Below are 20,422 nucleotides of genomic sequence, written 5' to 3'. Positions count from 1 at the left end.
CTAGCTGACATGTCAAACCACGTTTACTTTGCAGATTATTATTTATTTATTATTTTTTGAATGAAGAAATGTCAGTCAAATGATTGAACGAACATAATTAATATAGGTCTATAGGCATGATTTTTATTATTATTAGTTACATAAATTATACATGTGTGTGCTGATCGTGCCAGAAAGGCCTTTTCACCCCAAGCATCATCTATTTATTATTGGAATAGCTTGTTTTTATATGTGCACCATCAACATGTTACAAAGCTTACAAGTACATGTATGCTAGCTTAAAAATGTGTAAGCTTGACAAAAATTTGCTTGATAGATCATGGTTGCAAATAATTAAAGCTTAAAACACAAGAATTTTCAAAAGGTTAAGTAAAACCAGAAAAACTCCTTTCCACACCTTAGGCACTGTTCACGTATATACAATATATTTATTTATTTATTCATATTCGATTGTTGCTTAATGTCGTGGTCAAGAATATTAATTTCACTTATGAGTATATTGGCCTGTCTATATATTTGATTTATTTATTTATTTCATTGATGTTTTATGCCGTACTCAAGAATATTTCACTTATACGACGGCAGCCAGCGTTATGGTGGGAGGAACCCCAACAGAGCCGGGGGAAACCCACGACATTCGATCCTCAGGTTGACGCCAGGCCTTCCCATGTACGACCGGAGAGGAAGCCAGCATGATCTGGACTTGCACTCTCAGCGACGAATTCCTAGCTATATATGCTGTGTCTGTATATAACAGCGATCAGTTTTACAGGTCGAATCAGTTAAGAAATAAGAACTAAATCAGATACCTAACAAACATTTTGACCTTAGGCTTCAGCCAAAACAGCGAGAGCTGGATTCGAACGCGCGACCTCATTCATCATGTGTCTGATTATAGTGGCAGTAAGCCAACGCTTTTGAACATCTGAGCCAGCCAGGCAATCTGTGGACATAAATACACACCTAACATGTATATAAGTGGACTTGTGGCCTTTCGCCAGCCATGTATGTGCACTGTTTGTTTAGGATTGCTGTTACATGATGCACCTTGATAGAAGCCACTGCGGGCTACATATTGGTCGTATTATCGAGAAGCATGAAAAATTTCACTTGTCAAATTTGTGACTTTGTATCTAATCTCCTTTCGTGGGAATGTCACTACACGGTCTCATTGATGAGAGGTCAATCTGATCACGTGACCACGCGCCATATTACTTAGAGCAGAACAGATTGTGAGAAGGGTGGTGATCACATCGTCGACCATCTAGGCACTGAGTTGCCCCTTTGACAATTTAAAAGTTATCAGTATTGTGTCAGGAGATCAATAATGTGGAAACTACGCGAAATAACGGATAAAGTGTAAGTATCTCACTTTGCCGGTCACTAACGACTGCCTGTTCCGGCCCGCGTTGTTGTTGCAAATGTCCCTAATGCAGTGACCTATTTAGAAAACACTACACGTCAGCTATCGTGTTTGTGATAAATAAGCCACTACTTCGCACAAAATATTTAGGGTTGCGAACCACAATTTGTTGGGAAGCGTATATTATCTAAATATCTGTAAATCCAAATAATCAGGTGGACATACATTGGAATACATCTCTTGAGTGGCAAGCCCCATGCAATTTGACAGATGCTAGCTTGACAGTTGCGTACATCTTTTCGGCAGTTTACACCTCTTTTGTGACTTGTACTCACAAATGATATGCATGACTATGAAATTATGTTGTCTATTATGTGATATCATAACAAAGGTGTTAATTCGGTAAACAAGGATTACATTCCGATACATGTACATGTTAGTCTAGCCCCGAAAGACTCGCAACACCTTGTCTTATCATATTCTTAGTTTCGTACTGAACGAAGGTCCAGGCCGGTTGTCTTTGTTTCGAACAAGTCTTGTGCAAATAAGACACCAACCTAAAGACCTGCTTTCTGCATCCACCGCATCACCACCATACACCCTGATTTAGCATAGATTTATTATAGCCATGAAGTCTTCCACAGTGTACGCCCATCGACAAATGCCAACGTCTTCCCACTCCACCAACCGGCCCCGATAGCACAGTCTGTAGAGCATCTGCTTCGGGAACAGTAGATCCAGGGTCAATCCTGGGTTGAGTCACACCTAAGACCTTAAAAGAGGAAGTTGTAACTTCCTCATATGGGGTTCAGCATGAAGGGGGTAGTGTAATGATTGGTTGACCAGTATCAGTAGAATGGGCAGCTTACTTTCCTTCGGTAAGGCATCTCCGTGAAGCAGCACTGGTTAAGAGAGCGGTGGAAATCCGTCCTGCAACAAGGAGGCACATTACATGCACTCTAAGGATTCCTTCGTCATATTTTAAGTACGACGTTAAACCCCCAAGCACTCACTCACTCATTCACTCACTCCCACTCCTCCACTACAAAGCAGGACATGCACATAGCTGCTCAACATGGCGGCATTTGCTGAGGAGTGTATACCGTGGAAGCCTTCATGGCTATAATAAATCGTAGCCAGGGTGACTTGTGCACCTGATTAATACATTATTTCATTATGAGCTACCCCATAGGCAAAGCTTACTGCATATGTGATACTTCACATCCATAACTGAATTTTATAATACAAATAAATAAATAAATAAATACAATAAATGTTTATTGACATAGTATTTTTGACCTGATGGTGTCATCTGTATATCTCTATACAGTCCAGCCCTTAAAGCAACTTACTCATGAAGTCAAATTTCTATACAGAGTTTTGTATAAAGAACTTCAGGACTTGGGAGTTAACAGTTGTGTCACATCCTGATCTCATATTGCACTAATTCCACTTACCTGTTTAATCTTGAAAGCTAATGCATTTATAGCTCACTATCTTTCATTGCGACACTGTGTCCACAACTCATATCTAGTGTTGGAACTCTATATATATGGTACCAAACTTAATAAACCCATTTTTCTCATCATGAATAATTGAGCTTGGTGTATAGTTTACATGTTAAAAGACACAAGAAGACACAGTATATGTACACACACCTAATGAACAGAAAATCGTAAAAATTGTGTAAAAAAAAAAGATGGAAATAAGGTCTTTCCTTCCTTAAAAGGCACACAGTTGGAGAGAGCATGTTTTTCTTTTAGGTGCGTATTTTGAGCTGCCCTACTGCGATTTCCCGCGTGTGTGAAAACGTCAGTGGAGACTCATCGTTTACGCTTGTATGCTTCGTGCTTATGTATTGCTGTTCTTGTTGTACTGTGCTCGCACAGTGTCGTTAACTCCAGTCAGTTTTCGGCAACTGGTACCTTTCCCATCTATCATTCTCTACCTGTTGAATCACACGTGCTTTGTCATTCCCTACCTGTCACACTGATGTATGAGTTACACTGGGAAGACATGAAAAACATTTCTTAATTATTTAATCGCTGATTTCTAAGATTTTTTTTAAGTTAAGCTTAATTTTGGCGGATTTTATTTTCGACACAGCATTTACCACCCTGATTTGGAGGGAATATAAAGGCCTGACTGCTAAAATAAAAGTAAAGAAAACAAAAATTAAAAACACAGTAGGCAATCCAAGCATTGTCTAGTTATTCAAATACTGTTGGTTGTGTAGTTATCTGGGGCCACCGTCACAAAGATGTGGTATTTGTATGATATGGCACATATAGAACAATGGTACGTTAATAGTGATGTACAACAAATGTACGATAGATAAATAAATGTCATACACCGCTTTGTGAAAGTGGCCCCAGACCCTGAGATATCAATATGATGTGAATTTACATGTACCATCACTATATTATTTTGGAAGATTGGGAAAATTATGCTTTACGTTAAACCTCCTTCAATATTCACTTTTGTATTGCTTTGTCTCATTACAGCACCAATGTGGTGATGAACTATTCGGAAGTGGAGGCCAAAGTCCGAGAGGCAACAAATGATGAGGCTTGGGGACCTCATGGCAGCTTGATGAATGAGATTGGCCAGTACACCTTCACATATGAACATTTTCCTGAAGTCATGGGTATGCTGTGGAAACGGTTGTTACACGAAAACAGAAAAAACTGGCGGAGGGTCTACAAGGTATGCATACTAGTTTGTATGAAATTGCAATAAAAATTGTTCTATATTTATAACTCGAGATTAAAATATCTTATTCCATGATTCTCAGGCCACCAGGAGATTGATATGAAAGCATCTTGAGTTTGACTCACCGAGAATCAAGTTCAAGTTTTGTAAGAATCAAGTTAAGAACTCTTAGCTCATGACAGTTAAAAATTCATGCTTATTAAACTAGTGCTATAAAGTGTCAAGATTGGAAAAGACATTCATGTAATAAATTCCATGACAAGCCCATCCACAGACGCCTGCCCTTGTATCTTGCATTCCAGCTGTAAAATATACGAAATTGGTGTTGTTGAAAAACAAGTCCAGTAACAAACCAAATGAATTTTGTAGATGAAAACATACCCTGCTTTTTGGTAATGTTATGGAGTGAAACCTTTCAGCTGTTGCTTAACCACTTTAGAGGAACACCATGTTTCTCCTGACTACGCAAAGACACAAAGGTCGCTCTTTTTTCCCCCAATTTGTTACACTTTGTTGTATCATGCAAGTAAGTGTAAAGCTAGTCAATTTTAAATACATAATTAATTTTTTTGTGACATTTTGTTTTCATCTGCCCCATGTTAACACATTCAAGGTGTGTCTTCATATTTTATTATTGTGTGTTCATCCAGACTTGTAGACAATTTAAAGGTTAACTGTTCGTGATACAGACTGGTTCAGCACCTGGTTGCTGTGAGCTCAAGTCCAGCTCATGCTGGCTTCCTCTTCGGTTCTATTTGGGAAGGTCTGTCAGCAACCTACGGATGCTTGTGGGTTTCCCTGGGCTCTGCCCGGTTTCCTCCCACCATTATACTGGCTGCTGCCATATAAGTGAAATATTCTTGAGTACGGCATAAAACACCAGTTAAATAAAACTAACAAAGTGGTCAGCACCTGATTCGAAACAGGGAAAAGGGCAGGCACCTGTGGCCCGTCTTTCAGTGTGATCGGTTTTTTGAGTTTGGAACCAACAGGGTTGAAATGGGGAGGGGGGGGGGGGGGGCTGTGGCATGGGTGTAATTTCACAAACAAGACATGCTCCTGTCAAGTATTTACCATACCTTCAAGCAATAAAAACTGTACAAAAAATGAGGTAGTCCTAATAATTGGGTATACATCCACATCTGGATCTATCATTTCTCACTGTTAACCTGTTTATTGAGAGACCTCCAAAGCAGTTTTGGGAATTTTCTTTCTATCTGTTTGACATGTTTGTACTGTTTATTTTGTAGTCCTTACTATTGCTGTCTTATTTGGTGCGAAATGGATCTGAACGTGTTGTAACAAGTGCCAGGGAACATCTGTATGATCTACGTCAACTAGAAAACTACACATTTACAGACGAACATGGCAAAGACCAAGGTCTAAATGGTAGGAACTGTCAGTTTCTGTTGCTTAGTGATTGATGGGTCTATTGTTCACACAGGTTAATTACTCCATTTTCAAGGGAGAAAAATGTCCATGGACTTTGCTAAGTTAGGGCTCATTAATGATGTTGTACTGGTACCCAGAGCAAGTTCTTTGAAAGTGTATGGAAGGTTATGGTTACTGTAATTCTTCAACGTTTTCGCCCGATTGCGAAGTTTTTATTCAAGCTTATTTTGAAGGCATTATTCTGTGTGGACTGATAAAATTATAGTTTTTGTGAAGCCCTAAAATTGGCCAATCCAACCTATGTAGTTTTGCCTCCAAAATCAAATTAAAAATGTGCATAAATTGAATTGGAAGTTGGTCTTACATATACGAAAAGGTTGAGGAATTAAGGCAAGTCAAACTTAAATATTATTAATTACATGTAATTAACTCTTATCCCAATAGTAAAGTGAATCTGATTAAAGTTATTTGTGGGCTTAAATCTGAATTCATGTACATTTCCATCAACTTGCTACTGATGTTTTTGTTGTATAAATATCTCAACACATGCTTAAGCTTTGGTCTAATTGCCTACTACATTGTACTTGCATCAAATGATAACTTAATGGTACTGTTGTAACAGTATGTGTGGTGGATTTCATTTGTTCAAAATTTGCCAGTATCTTTTTCAAAATGTGCACAAATCATGTCTGTGAATGTTCTATGAAATAATGGCAAATATGTGTTTGTGTTTTAGTGCGACAAAAAGCCAAAGATTTGATAGAATTTGTACAGAACGATGACAGGTTAAGAGAAGAGAGGAAGAAAGCCAAGAAAAACAAGGACAAATATGTAGGAATGTCAGGAGAATTGGCCACATCAAACTACAGATACAGTGAGTTGTATGCTCTTTTACAGTCTTTAATATTATATCAGAACACATATGGTGTTGGTTTAGTCACTGGGTCGGATAGGACATGTTAGATACCCCTACCTTTGCTATTCTCCAGGTGGAAATGTTGTTGCTATCACTTGCTACTTACAAGCATGTTTTGGATTATTAAAAAGTCAAATTAGAATGCTGTTTATGCGCTTAAATAATACGATTTGTTCTTGACATTCCTGGAAGGATTGTTCATCTGACACCAGTAATATTTTTTATCTGTCAAGGGTGAATAATTAATGTTGGAGCAATAGGATAAGTATAAAAAGTGTTGAAAAACTAATCCTAAATCTATACCATTTGTTGAAGGTGATCGTTACGATGAAGATCCCAGGCCAAGAAATGAAGGGCGACTGGATGATTTAGAAGACTGGGATAAGAAAAAGTCTGTAGCTAGTGAGGCTTTAGACAAAGTCAAAGATTTTTGGAACAGAGCCCATGGCAGGAGAGGAATAGATGATGCCTCAGACTACAAGTAAATATTCAATAATTTTCTTTGATCTACATGTATATACTGTAATTCTTAAAACCTTCTCATGTTTGCAAGGTTTTGAAGGCATTACTACTGTCTGGCTGGAAATGGCTCTGCTGGGTGATAAAGCTCATCGGGGGCCTCCGTGGCTCAGTTGGTTAGCACGTTAGCGCAGCATAATGACCCAGGACCCTCTCTCCAATGCGATTGCTGTGAGTTTAAGTCCAGCTTATGCTGGCTTCCTCTCCGGTCGTACATGGGAAGATCTGCGGCAACCTGCGGATGGTTTTCGGTTTTCCCAGGCTCTGCCCAGTTTCCTCCCACCATAATGCTGGCTGCCGTCGTATAAGTGAAATATTCTTGAGTGCAGCGTAAAACACCAATCAAATAAATAAATAAATAAATAAACAATAGTGCTCATCAGCCCTTTCCCCTTGGGGCAGGGCGGATATTTATGGCTCTCTAGAGGGGAGGACGCATTTTGAGAGGGACGGGGCGCTGCACCCTTTTGATTTGTGCAAGTCATGTCAAGTATCTTTGCCATGATGCGTCAGTGGCAGCATAGACTTGCCGTACCATAAGAAGACACAGTAAATATACACACCAAATGATTCCTCATCGTCATCTGACTGAAAAATTATTAAATATGATGTTATTTAAAGCCTCAAGCATACATACATTCGTAAACTGGTCACAGACTGATAAGCCTTGTGAGAGTGACACTTCTGTTAGTTAAATGAATTGAGGTTGCTACATGTAATGCACTAATTCTGAGTTTCCAGTAGTGTACATACATACAGAAGAAAGAATGCATGGAACTAAAAAGTGTGCTGCACTACTGGTAAATCACCATTCTTAGTCACGGTTTTGCAGAATTTTGTTTGATCATTTTGCAGATTTCTTGTGCTGAATTCACCGATGTGAAACACCCATATATCCTACAGTGTTGGACAATAGTTAGATGTCATGTTGTCAACCTTGGTTTTGCTTAATTAGATTTGATCATTTTGCAGTTTTTGATGCTGCGTTCACCAAGGTAAACACCCTCATGACCTGGGATGGTGTGCAACGGTTTCATGTCATGTTTTGTTGTTTTCAGTGATGACCTTGATTATCGATATGATGATGACCGAGAATGGAGGAGAGATCGTGGTGAGAGGAGCGATCGTGGTGAGAGGAGCGATCGTGGTGAGAGGAGCGATCGTGGAGATTTTGACAGAGGAGACCGGGATCGAGATCGTGGTCGGTTCAGGGACGAGTTCAGGGATGATGATGAATTCACCTCTGTGGAAAGAACGCATACAACAAGCACAGAGAAAATCACAACCAACAGGCGCTCCTCTGGGCGAGCACCGAAGGGGAAGATAGATCTTGGGGCGGCAACAAACTATGGCAAGGAAGATGTGAGTGGAATTGTTTTATTATGATTGTGATCTAACAACGTTAACATTATGTGGGATTTACACTTCCTGGGTTCTGCTGAAAATTGGCTGTGACCACCCCAAGGTTTGAACCATTGACCTCAGAGTCAGACAGTGAATGTCATCCATCTAGACCATTCTGAAAAACAGGTCTCGCACAAACTGATACACTTCAGCCTAGTGGTGGATCTAGTATTCAGAACTAAAGAATCTGTGCTATACTTAGAAGAGGTAAATCACAAATAACAATAATACAGTTCTCAAAGAAAGCGTGGAATAGCACCCATGAACTGATTAAACTATGCATTGAGTATGCAAAAGGATGATAGAGGCCTTTGAAAAATTAAAGAGGCTATACTGGTGATTTTTTTTGCAAAATCATATTTTTTTTGTATTTGATATCAATAATAGCTCAAACTATTGCCTAGTTTGTGAAAGGTAATCATTTGGCCTATTCTAAAATAATCCCAAAAATCGGATTAAATTTGCTCTGATAGATTTTTTGCCAAAAATTTGTGGTATAGCCTTTCGTAGCGTGTTTAAATTCAGTTATTTGAATAATAGTTTACTTCTTTCTGCAGTCCAGTGATAAAGTATCCGGCCTTATAGACACTGGTGGTCTAACTCCAAACTCAAGTATTAAATCTCAGAACTCCATGGGAGACTTTGCTGACTTCACGTCTGTGTCTAATGGAGATGACTTCAACCCCAGAGGAACTGCTGCCACCTCACCAGGTAAACACATTGGCTATTATTTCTTCTGGGAGGGGCCTATGTGGCCTGGTGATGAACATGCCAGCACAGAGTAATGACCCAGGAGGCTCTCGCCCATACCAGCGCTGTGAGTTTATGTCCAGAATATGCTAGTGTTCTTTCCGGTTGTACATGTATGTGGGAAGTTCTTCCAGCAACTTGTGGACAGTTGTGGGTTTCCCCCTGTCTATGCCAGATTTCTTGTGTCATGTAAGTGAAATATTCTTGAGTGCGGCAATAAAATGAGTAAATCAGATATTTATTCTAATACTCTGAGGTGGGAGGGTGAGGGATAAAAGTTGCTATCCTAAACAAGATGTCTAAGAAGTTGTATTATATCAAAAGGATTACTTTCTAGATTTTTAGCTCTTGAATCTTATGTGTTCCATCTTGTTAGACTGAAGGCCTTGTTTGTTCTGTCATGTTATACTGAATGCCTTGTTCGTTCTGTCATGTTATAGTGAATGCCTTGTTTGTTCTGTCATGTTATACTGAATGCCTTGTTTGTTCTGTCATGTTATACTGAATGCCTTGTTTGTTCTGTCATGTTATAGTGAAGGCCATGTTTGTTCTGTCATGTTATACTGAATGCCTCGTTTGTCCTGTCATGTTATACTGAATGCCTCGTTTGTTTCATCATGTTAGACTGAAGGCCTGGTTTGTTCCTGAATAAGGTTTAATATTTATATGTAACAGTGTGCACATCAATAAGAAATTCTGAGTAAATCACTGGATTTTTTAACTTGTCCAAATGTGTATGAAGAACAGAGAGAGATTAGTTGTTTCCATTTGTGTTTCAGGTCAGGGGGAATTTGGGGACTTTGCACAATTCCAGTCCGGTGCTCAGGCAATTCCATCTCAAGGGTGAGTATTAGACTGTGTTTGCAGTCCTTTTTCCTGTTGGTGGTTAAAGGCTCCTGGTTTAGCTATTCATAAAGAACATATTCAAATTGTTTTTGTATCTCAGTCTGAGAGATTGTTTTTTATCTGATATTTTTCAGAAAGAGATCTTAACTACAGTAAATATTAACTGAATTTGACCTAAAATTTTGGTGCATTTGGTGCTGAAACTTGCATTTTCCCAGTAGGGTCTCTTCTATACCTCCCAAACAAGCTTCAAAACTTTTTTCTAAAATCAGAATCCATCAAAAATCGCAAAACTGATTGTGAAATACAATATTTCTAGTGAGGTCGAGAAATATTTGTCATGAGCATTTGGCTATGGAAATTCATGGATTAAACGATATTGTATGGAATGAAAAAGTCATAAGGAAGCCATGGGAGCATATGTTTGAATGCCACTCCACCATTAAACAGCTGTTACACTACATTCGGTTTGTCTACAACATGCACAATCGAAAATTAGTTTGACGGCTTTTCCAGGCAAGGCAATTTTGCCGACTTCTCCAAGTTTCCATCTGGAGGTACTACAAGTCCAGCCAGCACAGCGGGTGGATCCTCCTCGGGCGATTTGCTTGATGTGTTTGGGGCATCTCCAGGGCTTACCACACAGCCAGTTAACTCCTCTCCTATGCAACCAGTGGGTGCACAGACTTTGAATAGTCAGCCAATGGGAATGCAACCAATGGGCATGATGCCCTTGGGAACACAACAGCAAATGGGAATGTCTCCAATGGGTGCCCAGCCTATGACACCTCAGGCTATGGGCACACAGCAAATGGGAGCACAGCCCATGGGAACGCAATCTATGGGAATGCAACCAGGAGCACAACCCATAGGAATTCAAGCAGGTGGGCAGCCAATGAATATGATGGGGATGGCGCCAATGCAACCCACACAAATGGGAATGCAACCAGTGAGTACAATTTATTCACAACTTGGGTGTATAAAGAAGATCAGTAAAGTTTTGTCCAGATGGATGTGACATGAACTCTTTTTTTCTTTTTTTTTAGCCTGTTTCACTTTTCTGCCTAATCCTGTGTTCATCTGTACTCAAGTCTGCGCACAGCATGTTGTTTTTAGGCATATCCACCTCATTAAAGCTGATATTGTTGCTGTTTGTGTTGTAGATGGGAGGTCCTGTGATGACTCCCCAACAGCCAGTCATGGGAATGTCACAGGTAGGTACACCACTCATTAGCCTGAGAGAATGCAAGCGTCTGTAGGTTATGTTCTTGTAGTGAGTGCCTGAAGTAAGATAAGATACCTGAATGCAGTATGTGTTAATGTTTTTGGAAAATCTCAAAAAATAATGTAACCTTTATGGTATACAGGCGTGGCTTCTTTTTAAGTTTTAAGGGCTAATCCATTACTAAATCAACTAGTTAATAGTTTAACTCATCATACACATCATGTAACATTTTAACATTTTACAGAACAGACGTTTGACTAGAATTCATAGTAGTACAGCCTATGAACACAGCATTTTGCACAAGTCTGCACATTTACATTGTAAAAACACGTGTGGATTTATTATCTGGTGTTGGAAGTAGATATGCTATTTCTTACAGCTTACAACAGCATGATATTTCATAGTTGTAGCAAACTGACAATTTCTTCAAGCTTATTTATTAACCATGGTAATGGGCTGGCAGATCTAATGGCTATTTAAACACCCCGCATAACAAGAAGACAACAATGTTTCAAATCAAATGTATAAAAAGACTTTTTCAGTTAGTTCCTACATTCAATTTTAAGATCAACCAGATTATATGTGAAAATTATGAAGAAGATTATGTCAAGTGTTCAGATTAAGTATTAAAAAGATACACTTCTTCCTTGTAAAGTAGAGGTAGATGTACTATAGGATCACCTTTTCTCGGTCCTGTACACTGTGCTTTCTGACCACCCCACAGCCCATGATGTATCCTAACTCCCCCCTGATGACACAGGGTGTGGTGAGCCCCAGCTCCCCCACTGCCATCCCACCCTCTAGCCTCGCCAATATACCCACTACTTCTGCTTTCTCTGCCAATAAGGTGAGTAAGGAACATGGCCCAGCTTCAGTAGGTTGTTTCACAAAGTGTGCTGTAGAGTCATCTTAATACTAATTCAAATGCTTGTTATGCAGTGGCCACCATTGTAGGAATCTGTCTCAGGTATGCCCTAATTCCTCAACCTTTTCGCATATAACAGAAACTTTCACTGCAATTTATGTACAAAAGTACATTGACTGGATGGGTCAATTTCAGAGCTTCACAAAGGGTATAATTTTATCAGTGAACACAGAATAATGCCTTCAGAATATTCTTCAATAAACACCTTGCAGACATGCGAAAAGATTGAAGAATTACAGAACTGCGTGAAATGGACTTCTATCATAAATTACTGACATGTAGATCTTGCACTGCTTCTAACAGTAAACTCTTAAATGGTTTCAGTTCGTAGATACATGTTTGTATACAGTATACATGACGTGTGCATGAGGCCTGGTCATGGTGGATGTACCACAAGAATACTACCAAAGAGTCTTAATGTCAGTGGTTATGTTGTTTAAACCTAAGGCAGATTTTCCTGTATGTTTTGTTTTCTGATCTAGTTGTCTTTTGTTGTGGTATTACACCTGTTTTACTTTGCCTCTGTATTTATTTACCGTTTTATGACAGACTTTTTTTGTCCATATTTGTGGTGAACGGTAATGGCATGAGAAGTATTCTGGATTGGAAGGGAACCGTAATAGTAAAAATACATATATATATTTATGTGGAAATCTTTGAATCATATCCCACCCAGGCTTTGTTTATGTCCTGCACCCCAGCACATCTTCATGGCGTATATATACCCTTCTCCTTCAGACCACATCCAGCAATGTCAGTACTGTCACAACCACAAAGTCACCAGCTGCAAAGGTTGGTTTTGCTTTCTTTTCTTTGCCCATTATTTTGCTGCTTTTTTTCCCCACTGTATTAGATGGGTCACATGTAATTTGTTTTTTTACAATTACAGTCACTTTATTGTTGTATTTTGTAACATATTATTGTTTTATGATATATTGTCTGTACACTTTGCCTGTATAAGAATTAATTATGCCAGTCAGTGAATTAAGTTGGAAATCAAGTTTATGAGTTATTAATGGCACAAAAGAGAGCAAAATTTTACGTCTAATGCTATCCCACAAAAACCATTGCTTTTGATCCACTCCTAGTAAATTCCAAACACCTGAAATCATCATATGACATCATCTTTTCTCTCAACATTGTATCTAGAGACTTTGTATTTCTGAAATATGATACAAATGTTTCCATGTGTTCAATTAGGGTCCAAACACATGGTCTTCTGTCTCTGGGGTAGATATCAGCCTGGACACCCTGAACCCAGCCAACCGTTACCAGAAGCAGGCTCCACCCACAATGAAACAGTTACAACAGCAAGGTACGTACACCAGCAGATCTAGGGCACTTGGCCTGTACTTAACAAACATATATGTATACTGTATGAGAAGAAAGTAAGGCATTGTTTATCATATGCTGAATGTAGGTAGGCAGAATATTAGTGACTCACCAAATAGAAGAGATTGGACTAAGGTTAAGGGACAATCAATTTTATTCTGTGTAGATTTTTATTGTCTCACTCATTAAACCTCTGTGTATCATGACAAAAGTTGTAGCTTAACTTGTTAATGATGTAGGAAAACGTTAACGAAGTACATTTAAAATTTTAAAAAATTTTTTTAAATTAATACTTCTTGTACATGCATTTTGTTTTGTTTCCAGTATTTATTCTCAACGTCATATTGTATGAGGAACTGTATGATATCCGTCCTAATATATATATACAAACATAATTAATACTAACACTATGAGTTTATGCCAGAATATAGCTATAGAAACCCTATTTGTGTAGCCATGCTGTATTAACTGAAATGCAGTGAACTAATGTCTGCTTTACGCTGTTTGGTCGTGTAACAGTGTGGTATCCAGAGCTGGGGATGGGATATGCAGGTTTGTAGAAACCAAACATCCAGGTGTCTTCTCCACACTGATGTTGTCAGTTTTTGCATGTTAGGAGGCTGGTGTTGATGTTACTGTCTGGGATGTTATCGCATGACATAAATGCTTTAACTCATTTGCATGTACATTTGGTACTAACTGGCCACATCAAACAGTATGTGTACTAACAACCATGACTTTTAAGGAGAAGAAAATTTAAATATCAATCAAATAACATTGAAAAGAGTATGCATTTCCTCGCAGGTGCATGCCATAAAAATATTTCTAATATGTACCTCAAGTTGATAAATTATAAATAAAGTCCACGCCAGCATCTGCTGTGGGCGACTCCATTTTGCCTAAGAACTAGTCCTGAAGTCTTCTGTGTTAGGAGAAGTGCAGTTCGTACATTTCCGGTAGCACTCTTCTTCCCAGAAAGTAGCAAACAGTACAGTTCGTTTTTCGCTTGACGATTGCGAAACCGGACTGTTGGACATAGGGTCCGAGTTTACACGAACAAACCGGCAGTTTTAACGACCCTCATTGGCTGAGAGGCAACACACCCCCCAGCATAAATTACAGGGTGTTAATGATGGAGGACGCGATAGACTCGGCGATTTATTCCAGCTTTGCCGTATTCAAACTTTACGTGTATGGTGAGGAAAAGTAACAAAATTATGCAGCAGGCACCACCAGATAGAAAAAAATGTGCTCTTTTCAGCCTATAGTGTCATGTTTTCTTCTCCTTTAATTGCTAACAGAGGCATGCCCTACTATTAGCATGCATGACTTACTATCACGTGTATGTTCCACAGTTGCATGTTTTGTGTACATGTTACTTTCTCTAACATTGGTTCAGATTTTAAGTATATTGTAAAATGCTTTCTTCCAGTGGCCTGACAGCAACTCAGGAAAAAATCTTTGTTTAATTCCAGTCTAGTTTTAATGTTTTATATATGGGTACATTACAGTTGGAAGTTTTTTATTTCTGACTTGACCATGTTGATGTTGACAAGATGATCAGAGACTATGTTGTGCCTACACATTCTGGTCTTGCACTTGTGTTTTTTTTTTCTTGACAATGTCCTTTTCCTCATTTACATTTAACTTTTGTAGCTGTAGCTACATGTATAGGAAACATATCTTAGGACCGTTGGGAGGTGTCTGTTCTCAAAGTATCGATTCCTGAAACTACATGTAGTCATTGGCATAAATTAAAAAATAGCAATGCATTCTTAGCACAACAATAAACACAAGCACAATTCAAATTTTGTACCTCTCAGTCTCGAAATCAGCGTTTGAGCACAAAAAGTGTGATGAAGGAAGTTTTATCGGACTTGAGCTACTATAATGCTGTAGCTTTGTTTACATGAAAAACATTCACTTTAAAATGCATTGGGTTGGATCAGTAGACTGATTTCGTGCTATTTAATTTGATTTTGCTTTAATTGGAATCCAGGTTAAACTTCACCAGAATTGACACATGCAGGCAACCTGGTATTGACACATGCAGGCAACCTGGTATTGACACATGCAGGCAACCTGGTATTGACACATGCAGGCAACCTGGTATTGACACACGCAGGCAACCTGGTATTGACACACGTAGGCAACCTATTGACACATGTAGGCACCCTGCTGTTGACAAATGTAGGCAACCTGGTATTGACACATGTAGGCAGCCTGCTACTGACATATGCAGGCGACCTGCTATTGATACATTAGGCAACCTGTTGACACATGTAGGCAACATACTGTCGACAAATGTACATGTAGGCAACCTGCTGTTGATACTTGTAGACAGTCTGCTGTTGACACATGTAGGCAACCTGCTTGACATTGGCTACATCTGGGTGATATTCAATCTGACCTACTTGGTAGTGGGCACGTCTGATACAGGCAACCTGCTATTGACACATGTACATTGTAGTTGTTGATTTTTTTCAATCCACCCAATAATGTTGTTGTATATCTTTTGCTGTTTGACATGAGATGCATGTACAACCAGTCGAAAGAGATGAGATTTTTGTTGGTACAGAATAAAAGAGCTTGTCTTTAGTATGGCGTAACTTTTCATTTTGTAAAAGAAATAACTGTGCTAATTATGTACAAGTTGTAGTAGATGGTGATTATGTGATGATCATGATTTGCCTTGTCAGTTTTGATCTTCAGGCACTTTTGATATTGTTATTGAATGGTTTGTGGAAAGTTGCAGTTCTAATTACATTTGGTACTTGGGGAATGAAACAGTTTGAGCTCTTGCTCCTCTTGCTCCTCTTGCACCTGGCCCTCGTGATACACCTATGTATATGGCATATTGTATGGTGTCGGCTTACCTTCTCTGACAGTACAGTAGCTCGAAATCACTGCGCCTTTGTTTGACTCAAATAGATACTGTATATGCCATATCTGGGAGACATTGGCCCATGCCTTGTTAATATTGGCTCAGTATTGGTCATATTGACTGTAGTGTGCTTGACATTGGTTTAGTCTGTGTGATATTGACTCATACTGGATGATATTCACCGTGACCTACTTGACATTGGCTATGCCTGAGTGAAATTCATCGTGACCTGCTTGACGTTGGCTATGTCTGGGTGAAATTCATCGTGACCTGCTTGACGTTGGCTATGTCTGGGTGAAATTCATCGTTACCTGCTTGACGTTGGCTATGTCTGGGTGAAATTCACCGTGACCTGCTAGACGTTAGCTATGTCTGGGTGAAATTCATCGTGACCTGCTTGACGTTGGCTATGTCTGGGTGAAATTCACCGTGACCTGCTTGACCTTGGCTATGTCTGGGTGAAATTCACCGTGATCTACTTGACATTGGCTATGTCTGGGTGAAATTGACCGTGATCTACTTGACATTGGCTATGTCTGGGTGAAATTGACCGTGACCTACTTGACATTGGCTATGTCTGGGTGAAATTGACCGTGACCTGCTTGACATTGGCTCAGTCTGGGTGATATTCAATCTGACCTGCTTGATATTGGCTACGTTTCTGTGATATTCAGTTTGACCTGCTTGATAATGGCTTGGCCTGGGTGATATTCAATCTGACCTAGTTGATAGTGGCCACATCTGATATTGCTCTTCAACATATTTGTCCCCTTGGTTACAGGTTTAAGAAAGTCATCAGTGAGAAAACTGGTACCTGGATTTCCATTTATACATTTATTTAATGAAGATTTTAGAATTATTCATTTGCAAAGAACACACCAACCATTGTGTAATACCAACAAGTCTAGTGATGCAGTCATCCAGCTATAGTGTTGGTCTTTCCGATTGATGTTTATGATCAAGTTCTCTGTATAGTCTGTCTGTTTGTTTGTTTGTTTGTTTGCGGTGTCAAGTGGGAATGTTTGGCCCATAACCTGACCAAAGCTCCTACTGCTAGCTGTTATAAACCTGAACACAGTGGTATTTAAGTGGAACTTTTGAGTGTGGCATAAAAAAACCCAGTAAAATAAATAAATATATCTATGCTAGATATCATACAGCATTCTGTCCTTAAAAATGTGCCTGTGTTCCTGCAGTTTCTTTTCTTTTCTTTTTTTTTTTTTTTTTTTTTTTGTCATAACCATTATTACCACAGTGATTGTAGTCTGTTCTTCTTTGGACAAATGGACATATTCCTGTCTACATATAGTTATCTATCCTGACCAGATTTCTTCTCTTCTTTCACCTACAGCTAACACAATGGGAGGAATGCAGAACTCACCTAACATGTACCCCCAGAATCAGCAGATGTATATGGATAACACAGGCATGGGCCAGATCAACCAGGGCATGGCAGGCATGACCCTTGCCAGTCCACAGGCAAACATGATGGGACAGCGATCAATGATGGGACAGACCATGGGTAAGATCAGCTGAAGCTGTCTTGTCATGCCAGATCACACCAAATGTTTGATTGGTGCTCTGCGTAAAGAGGATAGTACTGATGGGCTGTTGTCAGAATACCTAGGTGGTGTGCAGGGCGCCATGTCTTGTTTTCTTTGGGTTGGTGTTCCAGTGAGGCAGCACTATTAAGTTTGTTAGCACGTGGACTGGCTTGACAGATAAGACCCCAGCAAATGTGGCATGCTTTTAGTCTTAGGTGAAGTGGTCTGTTCAGGATTTCCACTGGCTGTAGTTCAGTCTAAATCTTACAGAATAAACTGAACTGTTACAGTGCTACTTTAGTCTTGAGAGAAACTAGGTGAAAATATTAAAATGATATGAAGGATACCTAGGGAATATAGCTAAAAACCATGGTTCAAAAAGACTTACAATGAATAACACTATTTAGCTCCCATAAGTGAAGTGTCCTCAGAAACAATATCTTTGGCAGATTCTGTAAAATTTTCCTTATGTGATGTGATATATTCCTTATGTGACGCTAAATCAGGTAGATGTGACGTTGAGTAACACAGTTGTGCTGGACTGATGTCATGCCCATTTGAAAATACGACATCATTTGTTGCTATACCTCAGTGATGGGTAACGCCACATGTTCTTGCAGGACGTCACACCTGGCAAAATCGGAAATGACAAACTTTTGTTTCTGTGTCATCCTCAGAAACTAACAACAGCAGTTCGAATAAATCGCAGTATTTGTACAGTTTAGGAAAGCAATTGAAATGTTAATACAATCTCGAGTCTTATCGTTTAACTTTGCTTTTAAGACATTTAGGTCTGTGGTAGCTCTTTAATGTTACAATTACATGGAAACCTGCCGGACAACTGGATACTGCTGTTGTAGGTCTTTTTAGGTGGTTTTGCATGAAGTTCACTGTAGATTGTGTACCATCCACCATCATAATGTCCACATTAAGCTAGGTCTGTGGGTAAAATATGTGGATTTCCTTGGAAAGTTTCACACTGACTTGCCTAAGGCCAATCATTTTACTCTGGTCATTAGGGTCTCCTCCACCCTTGACACTGTCCACTGTGGGGTAAATGAAATATTTTTGAGTAAGATATTACATCCTGTAACACCATTCTTGAGCAGTGGTGTTAAACACTGGTAAATATCTTTTAAGGGAAATAAACAAACGTAACATCAGTAAACCAATGATTTCTTTCACTAGGAGTTGACTCATTACTTGTATGTATATGTACTGAGCATGGAGTAATATCTTACCACATGTACATGTATATATGTTGTGAAGTTGGTGGATATTTGTGGCCTGAGAAGCGTGCAGGTTAAGGTACATTCATGTAAGTAAAAAATTTTTTTTGTTTTGCTTTGCTAGGAATGCAGATGCAGCACCCACAGGCTGGGATGGCCTCGCCCACCCAAGGAATGATGGGTGGTATGGGGCAGGGCAGCATGAGTGGTATGGGACAGGGCAGCAATATGGGTATGCAGACCGGTACCATGAGTTTACAGACCACCATGGTAGGCTCCATGCAACATAGAACTGATCAAGCCTTCTCTTCCTTTGGATCCTTCCAGAAGTGAACCACAAGTCATTAATAACCACCCTTCACTCCAAAGTTACTGTGATCGAACCGCAGGTGACATTTACCCAAACGACACATTACATACCTATATATATATATGTATGTGTGTGTGTGTATATATGTACCCGCAATAGCCACTTAGTTCAGCTTACCCTAGACGTGAAGGATACAGGAGAGGTGTGATCTCTTTTACATAGAAAATGTGTGGGCAACGCTTCTTAATGGTCTCTGGGAGAGATACTGTCTGTTCTGCAGTAAAAGTGAAGTTAGCCACGAGCACTGTGCAAGGTTGATGGTAGTTGGGTCAAATTCACTTCGGGTCACCTCTGTACCATGAAGGTGCTGACATATCAGAAAACTACCCTGGGTAAAAATTAAATGAAGCCCTCCAAACATTAAGAACAAGTAACTGCCATGGTTGTCGCGGTAGTTACGGGAGCCCTGGGGGTAATCTACCGCTGTAAAAAGTTTTTAGTATGAAGTTAAATGTTACACCTGGGATGTTTTGCGTACAAAGCTGTTTTTGATTAATGACCACAAGTATGGTAGTTAGACTGTTATGGTGTCGGCACTGAGGACAAGTTTACAACATTATAGGCATGTTGCATGTATATGTATTATGTTGTTGAACATGTTGCTCATGTAAAAAGTAAGGGCATGTAATGTGCATATGTTACAACCCTGAAGATAGAGTCTGTGCCTGATATTTTTGATAACACCCCTTTTGAGGAAGTGATAAGGCAGATGTTGTCTATGCTTAATAATAATGGAGCAAGATTTCTCTACTCCAGTAACCCTACTTTATTTATATGAAGTACGGCGGTATAGGTACTGCCACTTCATGTTTTCAAAATGCCAATCACCTATTCTCAAGCTTTGTGTTAAAGTTTTCTTGAACTCTCTAGTTGTATCAGAAATAATCAGTTTTGGCTCTCATATTGCGTGTGAGGTGTTATCCCGGATTGGTAATGATGACTAAAGTTTTATTGATCAGGACTATAATATAGTGTTTTAGCAGCAATGGCACTTGTACAAGTTTAAGCACA

The 20,422-nt window shown here is 39.3% G+C and overlaps 1 protein-coding gene across 6 annotated transcripts; it reads left to right on the top strand.

The window, feature by feature from the left end:
• Positions 1–1,215: 1,215 nt before the first annotated feature.
• On the top strand, positions 1,216–19,481 carry LOC135468289 (clathrin interactor 1-like). Of its 6 annotated transcripts, XM_064746452.1 has the most exons (16): positions 1,216–1,359; positions 3,868–4,069; positions 5,326–5,464; positions 6,204–6,341; positions 6,699–6,864; positions 7,961–8,264; positions 8,864–9,017; positions 9,836–9,899; positions 10,419–10,851; positions 11,066–11,116; positions 11,852–11,974; positions 12,791–12,844; positions 13,253–13,367; positions 13,904–13,936; positions 17,620–17,790; positions 19,166–19,481. In XM_064746452.1, exons 1-16 carry the CDS (start codon positions 1,328–1,330, stop codon positions 19,372–19,374), a joined length of 2,388 nt encoding a protein of 795 aa, XP_064602522.1. In that variant the 5' UTR covers positions 1,216–1,327; the 3' UTR covers positions 19,375–19,481. The 6 variants fall into 6 exon arrangements, with proteins under 6 accessions (XP_064602522.1, XP_064602526.1, XP_064602525.1 ...); XM_064746456.1 differs by lacking the exon at positions 11,852–11,974; XM_064746455.1 differs by lacking the exon at positions 12,791–12,844.
• Positions 19,482–20,422: the final 941 nt, after the last annotated feature.

The sequence above is a fragment of the Liolophura sinensis genome, chromosome 6 (genome assembly GCF_032854445.1).
Source record: "Liolophura sinensis isolate JHLJ2023 chromosome 6, CUHK_Ljap_v2, whole genome shotgun sequence".
Lineage (NCBI taxonomy): Eukaryota > Metazoa > Mollusca > Polyplacophora > Chitonida > Chitonidae > Liolophura > Liolophura sinensis.
This window is presented reverse-complemented; position numbering and strand designations above follow the sequence as displayed.